The 11,303-nt window shown below is 36.2% G+C and overlaps 1 protein-coding gene across 4 annotated transcripts in view; it reads right to left on the reverse strand.

The window, feature by feature from the left end:
* igf2bp2a (insulin-like growth factor 2 mRNA binding protein 2a) overlaps nt 1-8,602 on the reverse strand; it is a 105,536-nt gene extending 96,934 nt beyond the window's left edge. For 2 of the 4 annotated variants that reach the window (XM_073911458.1, XM_073911456.1), the window contains exons 1-2: nt 7,805-8,105; nt 7,164-7,224 (exon numbers count right to left, since the gene is read on the reverse strand). Coding sequence is in view for 2 of the 4 variants with exons in the window: in XM_009304504.5 (XP_009302779.2) it covers nt 7,164-7,224; nt 8,224-8,398 (236 nt within the window). In the remaining 2 variants the exon portion in view is untranslated. 4 annotated transcript variants of the gene reach the window in all.
* Nucleotides 8,603-11,303: the final 2,701 nt, after the last annotated feature.

Here is an 11,303-nt window from a genome sequence, read left to right on the forward strand (position 1 = left end):
CCCAAGTGCAAGACGTGGCACCTGCTGGGTTCTCAGCTGCCCGTTTCCCCCGCCTGCCATGCCACCCAAGAGCATGACAAACCCCAAAGCAGTGCCACTGTGCCGCGTATGAACGCTCACGCTGCGCCTGCTCAGCTGAGATATCCCACAGTCCTCTTCTGCAAAGGCAGCCTTTCCTCAAGGCAAGGCTGATGCACTGGATGTGCGTCTAGTGGAGAATTATTTGCAGATATAAAACAAGATACAAGCACATTTTCATTTGCGTTTAAAAGTTCTTAAGCATTTTACTCAACACTGTTATATTTGTTCAGGATTTTAGCAAGAGATGACAACGTTATCTGAATATTTTTAATAGGAAAAGAGCTGGAAAATACTTGGCTATAAAAAGAAATGTAGTAAAATAATTTTCCTTCAGTATTGAAACATTCCTTTCAGTGAAATGGATTATGGAAAGAGTAATTAATATGTTTGGTAACTTACACCTTTTGGGTCACATTTTACAATAAAGTTGCATGAGATGATGTATTTACTAACATGAACTTTTAATGAACAATACTTGTACAGCATTTATTCATCATAATTCAATCATAATTTCGAATTCATTATTAAAAAGGTATTAGGTAATGCACTGCACTACAACTTTATTATCATTAACTAACATTAACAAAGATGAAAAAATGCTGTAAGAAATATCAACTTCATTGTTTGTTCATCCATTACTTAAAAAGAATTAATACAATCTTATTGTGGTGTTACACACTTTTTGCAGGTTAACTATGTATATAATAACTTATATTTGATTGTAACTTTAACTTGACCTGATAGTAATACAATAATGTGCACTTTTTGGAAAGCTGCTTTGCTGTGAAACATTAATTATTGTAAAAGTGCTATACAAACCAACTTGAATTAATTTCTTATACATGATTTTTTTTATATATATTTTGATATATTGTAATATATACATAAAAAAACTAAATCAGATCTTCTAAATTGTTATAAAGAATTAGATAAGATTATTTTCTGTGTGCTTTTGTGTGTTTTTCTACATAGAACAATTTTAAAAAGCTGAAAAATATTGACAATTTATCCTTTTATATGGCATAATCTTTTAAGAGCTTTTAGGACTTTTTGATTGGTAGACTACATTTTACTAGAAATAAGATTTCAGTGTTTCTACAAAATGTCAATTCAATGTGTTACTTTCCAAATGTACTAGCATTCTCTGAGTGAAAATGTTTTCAACACAAAACTATTTTCACAGCCCACATTTACACTATTCTGAACAATTTTAAGTGATTATGAATTAAGATTGTATTGTGGTTTTCATTGTACAAAAAAAGAAATATACAATAATGACTATTGTACTGTAAAATGACTCTTTACTGTGCTAATATCTATTTAAGTTCTTCATTTTCAATGATGTTGAATGGGTTGCTGGCAAATAAAAATATGCACTGCTAACTTAAGAAAAGCTTTTTTTTTCTTTTACATGCATGCAGTTCATTTTAAATGCAAAGCTTTGATTTGAACCCCATATTTCATATACACTGTACAGCTTAAAGTAGAATTTAAAGGTTTAACTAGGTTAATTAGGTTAACAAGGCAGGTTAGGGTAATTAGGCAAGTTATTGTATAATGACGGTTTGTTCTGTAGACTATCGAAAAAATATATATAGGGGCTAATAATTGTCTCTAAAATGTTTTTAAAAATTATTAAAACTGATTTTATTTTTGCAAAATAAAACAAATAAGACTTTTCCGGAAGAAAAATATTATCAGACATACTGTGAAAATTTCCTTGCTCTGTTAAACATCATTTAAAAAATATATTTTAAAATAATCAAAGGGAGGCTAATAATTCTGACTTTAACTGTACATAGTTACTAAAATTGCCGCTAAATATGGTGATTTAAAGATTTTGATGCATCATGCAGCCTTCTGTTTGATCATTAATAGGATTGAGGCAAATCTATGAGTTTGTAGTAAACAGTAAGATACAGTCAAATTCATGCAAACAAAACGACTAAAGAAATCCAGCATAAACATCACAGGAGAAGAGCTCATCACTTTAATTAAAAACAGACAAGAAATGGTTCACACACCTACGCATTTTAGGACTGATGACCATTAACATTATGAATGTTAGAAAACAGACACTAATTTAAACATCATTCAGATTTTAAATATCACTGATCAATTCATAAAAAACAAATGATGTCAGGACTTAAGCAGATTAGCACAGATAAAGTGAATTTTCATTTTATGCCAAATTTAAACCTTAATTCAAACAAACCCAATGATAGAAATTTGTTTTGGAAAAAGTGTCAATTCATATTAAACCTTTTCACTCTCAACCCCAACAGCCTGCAGCCTTTTTCCTAAATGCAGTGAGATCGAGACAGACATAGATTACGTTTGAGATTTACTGTACGAACAGCAACAGAGATTACAACCCAACACCTTTCATGCACTTCCTCTCACCATATGGACGGCTACAAACAATGGTCAGCTAGCATACAAATGATAACAAACAATCTAGCTAGCAAATGAGATACAGATAACTAACTTTCAGAGCAAAAATCACTCGACACTGCACATGATTAAAACACATTACAACTTTTAAAATTACGTCAACAACTACCCCAAACCAAAACAGACCTTTTCTTCAACAAATGAGAAACATTATCATTAGCCTGCTAGTCCACAAACAAACACTTGATAAGAGGCAGTGAAGAGAGCAGCCAAAGCTCCTCCAGAGGAGATTACAGCATAAAAGCTTCGACGACAATCATTCTCACATTCTTTATGATATAATCCCTTTCTTCCTTCTGCCCCTTTATAGCGATAAAAGGATTAACAAATGAGGAATTATGCGTTACAGTATTTTAATCTCAAGACAGGCGAGGTTACAGAGGACATTGAGGAAAACGAAGTACAGTAACACCGCATGAAAATGCATCAATGTAAAGGACTTGATTTATTTATAACACTGCACTTGACTGATGGTGTATTTACATCCAACAGGGAAATCTATTTGATGTGCATGAAGTTTCTGTGATTTCTTTTTAGCGTTCAAAGATAATCCCTTTATGAGGTAAAACAAAGTATTGACAAGCCAATATGGGTAATCTGATGTGTCTGATGTAAATCTGAAACTCAGCTTGGACAAATACAGAGTTTAAAGTGAACAAATCATTTGATATTCAGTCTGAGCACGGACTTACAGGCGCATTTTAAATGCATGAATGGAGAACAGGAGAGAATGCACTGAATTTGATTCATTCAGAGTTTGAATATCACTGATGCGTTCATGAAAACAAATAATGTCAGGGCTGATGCAGTAATCCTAAAAGCAGCTAAAATAATAACAAAACCGATATTTTTTGCACTGCATTCGTTGCGTACCATTTCCAGAAAATGACCACTGGAAATTTGACAAGCATCTGAAGTCTTTTTTTAATGATCTTTTATGATTCTCACAAATCTATCAGAGTTAATTTGCTTGCCATAGTGTAAAGAAATAAAGCTGTGATTGAAGGGAGGCAAGGTTATTACTACACCAAACTAATAAAGTAATGCTCCTGGGATTTGTGACTAGTTTTCTATTGAGAGTTCGACTTCATAACCCACTTTTACAGCTTCCACTTTACTCTTCTGTCCTTCATCTCAATTTATTCAACTCATGAGCCGATAGAGAAACTCATTTGAACCAGGTGGCAGACTTTATAGCTATCAAATCTACAATGTATCCTTTCACAGAATTAAATTGTTAAAGAGAAATGAACTGATAAATAAAGCATAGGAGTGTCTAATTTTAATCTGCCTTATCTATTAATTCAGAAACAATTATCTGAATGTACCATTAAGAAAAAACATTAGGTAACAACTTCACACAATTTATACATGTAATAAATTTAATTGATATCCAGAATTTGAGCTACTTTAATGCCCACAATTCATATTTGTTCAATACACTAGTATGTAAATATGAATATCTGTACTGCAAGCTTCAAAACTTCACTGGTCATTTTAAAAGATCAGTAACAAAAAGACTTGTTCCTAACAAACTAGATGATTAAAATATCACTGTACATATGTATATCAACAGGATATGACAAATAAAAAAAAGGAAATATGTCTAAATCTTCCTGGGTGGTTGAGAAACCAGACTGTTGAACAAATTCAACAAAAAAAAGTCACATGACAAGGATATAAATTAAAGATTTATTCGTAATTGCTCTTTTCTAGCACATACTCCAAAACTAACTGCACAGTAATAAAAACAAGCTATTAAATCATAGCTAAACTGTAAGCACATTAGGATGAATTTGGACAACATTTCGGATCAGTTTTGAAAACACTGAAATGTGCTTTAAACATTTTAAAATGCACTATAAAAGTGTCATTTATAACGGATTCAAATGTAATTATTTTAGAACTGCTTACAGCATAAAATGCCTTCTGTATCATACATGTAGCTCTGCTGCATATCGTCTCAAACTTCCACTCCCCTACTGCAAATAAAAGATTCCAAAATACAGACAAACAGAGAGAATCCTGAAAAAGGCACCGGCTGCTTAGAAAAGCACTGCTTGTAAGCCACAAATGAAGGAATCAAGAAGCAACATACATCAATGGGAAGCACAGCTATTATTCAAGAAAATGTATAAAACCACTGCAACAGATATTTCACAAACTGCCAGAAATAAAATGTGCATTTTGCCCTAAATTTATATCTAAATCCAGTTCACAAAAATTATTTCTTTATTTTCATTCTCATAATTCAAGTTAGGCTAATATACACACAAACAGTAACTGTATGGTACTCAATGTTCAGATAAAAGGCAAAGGGGTTCAAAAGTTTAAAAGCAGTTTCCACGAAATCCTGGTCTGACCTGTTTTACAGCTTAATTTGAGAAAGCCTAAAAAGCAATGGGCCACCGAGTGTATAGACAGATCACTGGCGTATTTGATCAAACAACAGTTAATAACTTACAGATCTAGTTGAGCAAAAACAAAATGTTTTAAATGTGAAATGTATTTTCTTAAAGACTACATGTGGTCAGTTTTATTTTTTTAACATTACTGTACACGCAGTATTACAAGCATTTACACGTGACATTACTTATTTATAAACTACATTACAACAAGCTTAATGAAAAAGCATTTAAATTACTTCTGTAGATCTGTTCAACAAATGCAATAGACATTGAAATTAAATCATCCACTTGTGTAGGCTGATTTAATCTGTTTAGTTTAGTATTTTTAAGTGAATGTCTTCTAAAGACAGGCAGTTCACTAAAAACATTTTTGTTTAGCATTTATATATTTTAGTAAAGTATTTTAGATAAAAAGGCTTTGCAGTGTTAAATAACTTCAACACAATTAAATAATTAAGTAAATTTGAATAAAATGAATTTAATATAATTAAAAAAGCAGCAACAGCAAAAGCTTATAAAGTATCAAATTTATTTACTTGCAAAGGGGCTTTTTAAGTGAACAAACTTGATAATTTTAGGGCTTTTGCTGTTTCTCCTTTTTCATATACATTTGCATTCTTGTTGTTACTCTGAGCACCAAGTTGAGATTGATGTGCAGGCTTTTCTTTAATTATTTTCGATCAAAATGAAGCTAACAATTTTGTAAACAAAACTGTTACTTATATAAAAATCTTAAATTATGATTTAAGCTAAATAGCTTTTACTTTCTTTAATTATGTGCTCAACAGCAGTGAAATAAATAACTCAATTGTAATTAACAAACAGGTCATCTTTAAAGCAATCAACCACAGCATGAATACAAAAATTAAGCATTAAAATAAGAACACACCTTTTAGCCGCATTAAACATTATACCCACAAAGGATTGAGTGAAATATGGAGAACACCTCTCAATTACACAGTAGCTACAGCAGTAACAATTGAACTACGTCACGCAGTAACAGCAAACAAGCATCACGGACAAAAATGCACAGTAAAATCCACACTAATATAAATAACAACCGAAATCACGAACGGTTTGTACATCAACCACATTTAAAAACACAAACACACACGCGCCTGATGTGTGTCGCTTATTCCAACATAAACACTTCCAGAAATTGTACATGTGTAATTTGAGGCTCTTTAGTTCGCCTCAGATTTCAGATATGAATCTAGAAGCAGCTCTAGAAACCTTCCAGAATGAGACACACATACACGCATAAACACACACTCGTTGTGCTCATGCATGCTGCTTTCAGTCATGTTAGGTTGACTCTAGCAGCAGCATGGCCGACTCTTTCCAAATCAAAGATTGGCCATCTTGACTGCGCACTTTATGCAACCCGCTATCCGAGTAACATGCGACCCTCTGAGGCGACACAGACCCTGTGTTAACATACATGCTTGGGGGATGAATGCATTCAGGCCTTAGCAGTAATGATTATTTTCGATTTAGGCGTTGTGTGTGACGACTTGCCTCGCGATGAGACGTCGTAACATGCGTGTTTTTGGTGTAAACTATAATTCTGCACATGTAATTTTACATAAGCCCTCAAATCTCAAGGTTGTGGGCTGTACTCCAACCATTTCTATGCGCCCTCGCGTGGAGCACACACACACACAGGGCCTATAGGGGAAATCACGTGGGCACGGAAAGGCCTAAACACGCGCCATGAGGTCATGCACACAATGATCCTGCGATTCAAGCGTCAGAATGAAAATAAAGGCGTAATTTCACCCTTTGAGTGTGTTTAAAAGCATTTTTAATTTGTTTTATTTACGCAAGGCACTCCGTGAAAAGGATTTTTGTAAGACATAATGTGTGCCATGTTTTGCAAGGAAACACCCAATATCAATATTGTTGTTTTTATTTTTTTCCACGCCAGGAAAAAAATCAGAGGATATGTTTGTGATAAGAAATTAAAGATGTAAACATGTTTTCAAAACAGAAAAATTAACAGCACATTAACAACAAGAGTTACTTCACATACGAAATTGAAAACAAAATGGACAAGCAATTAACTAGCAAAAAAATAAAGGATGTCTATTACAAATAGATTTCACAACATGCACATCATAGCCTCAAAGAGGCTAACTGCAGCACTAACTTCCATATTTAGCAGAGATTATACTTTTTGCATTTCAATGCACATACATAAAACAAAAACAAAAATATTACCTCAATTTTTTAGGAACAGAGTAGTCGACCTCGATCACTTTCCCATGTAATTCAACTTTCCCTGCGAGCAGGAAACAAAACAAATGATCAGATGAACAATCACAGCTGCTGTATGTCAGCTTTTTATCATATTATTTGTGAAACAAACAACCGTGCGTGCAGCGTAAATACGTGCGGCACAATCGCACGTGCTTTTAAATGCACGTCGGCGACGTGGTGAGTATACCCGTGTCAACGTGTAAGGTGTATTTTCTTGATCACATTTCTTATTATCATCATGCCAGACGATGTTATTAAGCGAAATGTTTGATGAGCTGATACGATATGAAGAATGGGCAGCCATGCTTCCCACTCCCACTGTAACCGCACATACGAGCGATGAGGAGAGTTTGAAGAACGGGAGGTCAAAGGATAAGACTCTTCTGCCTAAATGTCTCCGAGTAGCTTTGGATGAGTACTTTTTCGGTCGCACGCACAGCCTGTGAGGAGAATAGAGAGGTGCTGTGCATCTGTTGTGTGTGAGTGGCCTGGCGCAGCACAAAAATTGGCATCTCACCTCCGTCCCCCCCCAGCTACCTGTTTATTAGCACTTTCCTCCAGACCCCCATCACCCACCTTCAAGACACCTCGTAAAAACATACCTGGACACCACAGGAACACGCATGTGACGGCGGCTCCTCGCTCAGTGCGCTCGCTTCTTTTCAATAAAATCAAGACAAAAAATAAGTGAAAAATAATTACGCCTGCCACCCGAGCATCAGAGCCATCCGACACATTCCTATGGGCCGACGGCTGGAAAATCGCAGGCGTTCATCAGCCCGGCTTGGCGAAACGAGCGTGCTTTTGAAGAATTCGAGCATAAATACAACTTGTGTAGCGGAGGCGAGCGCGCGTGTGATTGAGCTCGCGGGCGTTCATTCGCGCGCGCGAACAACAAGAACTGGAGCAGATGCGCGAGCCTTACTTTTTCTTTTCCTTTCCAAGAAAGTCTTTCACGCTGTCATGTACGTGTATGTATAAAAAGGCGACCTGTGTAGAACAGGAGGAAAAACGCACTTACCGGAGAGCGTCTCGATGGCTTTAATCGCCCAGTTCTGGTCGGGGAAGTCCACGAAGGCATAGCCGGATTTGAGCAGGACCTGGTCGGTCACGGGCAGCTTCCTCTCGCCGAAGAGCTGCTTCAGGTCCTCCACGGTCACCGAAGGACTCAGATTGCCCACATAGAGTTTGTTCATGGTCTACACGAGAAATGTGTACGTCCAAAATATATATCAGCGTGTGCGCGCGTGCGGTGGATTTCCCGAAGGAAAAGAATGAGAAATTAAAATAGAAAAAATAAAATAAAATAAATGCGCTGAAAATCAGCAGTCACCCCCCAGATGCAGCCGGACCCCCCTGCTACATATACACAACTCTGCTCCTGCTCAAACTCTTTTACTGGGATTGAAAAAAGTGGCGTTGCGACGTTACTCTGTTGCCAGCAAGCGCCGCCTCTAAACAAAAATCGCTCTTAAATATCACAAAAATTACTTTTGAGGTGTTTATGGCCTAGGATTGCCGTACGGCGTTCAATTTGCCAGCATAAATCACGGCTGAGGCATAATGATGAGACTATAAAGTGGGCAGCGCGAGAAGGCTTAGTTCATTTAAATCCACTCAGAAAGATCATGTTCAACTCATTTTAATGGCGTGTTAATAAACAGTCATTTCAGTGTGACTGACAGCTCAAACGGCATCTTCAGGGGGTCGTGGATTGACGGGTGTTTTCCCTTGAGAGAATAATGTTTGTTTTACATTCGTTTTTTATTTCATCTGCGATTACTAATTGCGACTGTAAAACAGTAAGCACAGACTCCAAGGAGAATAGCAGCTGGAAAATGGGACTTTCTCTGGAAACGCCCACGTCTATGGAGAAGAAGCAGGAATGTGGAGAAACCTTATGGAATTGTGATTTAGGAAAAGCATGCGCGTTATATATGAATACAATGCACTGGTTCATTGATCTGGGATATAAACAGATTTGATATTTGAGCTTTTATCATGCTGTACCTGTGTGTGATAAGGTAACATCACACTTTTAAAAAGCAGGCATGAATGAGCATAGACAGTTACTTTTTTTTTTTTTTTTTTGAACAGTTTTTATGACTGCATGCTATGATTTAGGTGTCATTTAACAATTATAAATTCTAAACCATTAAAAACCTTAAAGACTTTGGTCTTGCTGGATCATTTACATCAGTGGTCACCAAACTTGTTCCTGAAGGGCCGGTGTCCTGCAGATTTTAGCTCCAACCCTAATCAAACACACCTGAACAAGCTAATCAAGGTCTTACTAGGTATACTTGAAACATCCAGGCAGGTGTGTTGAGGCAAGTTGGAGCTAAACCCTGCAGGGACACCGGCCCTCCAGGACCGAGATTGGGGACCCCTGATTTACATGCTTATTCATGATTTCTACAAAATAGTTGCAAACAATTTATATGCGTTGAATACAAACTCACAAATGTAAAAACGTGCAAATCCAAGCAATATTCTTTGAATATATTGTTTTTCAGTGTGTTTATAGTTGTTGTAAAAGAGAAATTGCCAAATTTTTGTCCAGCTAAACCTTAGACCTACAATGTTTAACTTATCCCTGAAAATGTAATTACAATTTTAACAATTTTAAGTTAATAATTTATTAATGTAACATTTTTATCAATAATTGTCACATAATACTCAGGTAAGCAAAATATTTTTATTTGAATTTCATTTTGTTTTATAATCAGTTCACAGACACATCAATTGATGTTTAATACACGTTGTTACTGATAATGCATTTTCGTTTTAGCGTGTTTGTTTACATCAATATGACAAAACAGCGAACTCTTTTTGATGTTAGGTCAAAAGTAATCCGATTACTTCGATGTTTAATCTAGATTACATAACTACTTGTAATCAGTAACAAGTACTAATCTAACTTGCTCTGTGTGAGGATAAAACATAAAATAGGAATGTAATTAGCAGTAAAAAACAAGGTAGAACAAAATATATTTAGGTGTAGAGTGCAATCATGACACCTTTTAAATTTATATTAGCCGGCAGCTAGCTCACTGCAATCTCACATGGTCGCCTACTGAAGCTAAGCAGAACTGCACGCAGTCAGTACCTGAATGGGAGACCCCATGGGAAAGCTAGGTTGTTGCTGGAAGTGGTGTTAGTAAGACCAGCAGGGGGCGCTCAACCGGTGGTCTGTGCGGGTAATAATGCCCCATTCACAGGGAGCGTCCACGCTTGACAGAAGTTGAGGTTGGGGCTGACATGGCTGACATCAGCTTCAGCCAGTGATTTGCATACAGCGATCTGATTGGCTAGTGCTTTCATCTGCGCTTGAAAAGTTGAAAGTCCCAACTTCTGCAGCAAGCCCAGATCCACAAAGCAGTTTGGCAATGACTGACGTCACTCATTCAAAGTGAATGGGAAGTGTTAAAGCTGACGCCCCATGTGAATTGGGAGTAATGCCCCAGTATAGTGAAGGGGCCTCTACACTACGCAGTGAGTCCTGTCCTTCGGATGAGCCATATTTGCTTTCTGTTCATTATGGCCTCCTATTTATCCCTATTATCATAATTGGCCTCATCACTTGGTCTCCTTTTCGTCAATCAGCTGGTGTGTGGTCTGGCACGATATGGCTGCCATCACATCATCCAGGTGGATGCTGCAAATTGGTGGTGGATGAGGAGATTGCCCCCAAAAATGTGTAAAGCACTTTGAGTGTCCAGAAAATGTAAGGAATAATGTAAGAAATTAATATTATTTGTTATTATATATCCTAAAGATGTTAAGTGACCACACTTGTGTTAATGAATGTTTTTTATTAAAGAAACAAATTAAACTACAACAAATTAAAATGTTGTAAAAATGCAACAAACGTTTCTCATTCACTGATAAATTACATTTTCAAAAAGGGTGTATTTATGCTGTGCACTGTATAGATTCAATAATTCTGATTTTATTTAAACTGACTGCACTAGTAAATAGAAAGTACCCTTAAACGGGGCCTGTAGAATTCTGGTGATTTCTGTATTTCTAATGCCTATTCAACAGTGCAGGACCGCTCTGTATTGAAGCATCCTGAGGACTTCTCTTGAATCTCATACA

The sequence above is a fragment of the Danio rerio genome, chromosome 9, assembly GCF_049306965.1.
Source record: "Danio rerio strain Tuebingen ecotype United States chromosome 9, GRCz12tu, whole genome shotgun sequence".
NCBI lineage: Eukaryota > Metazoa > Chordata > Actinopteri > Cypriniformes > Danionidae > Danio > Danio rerio.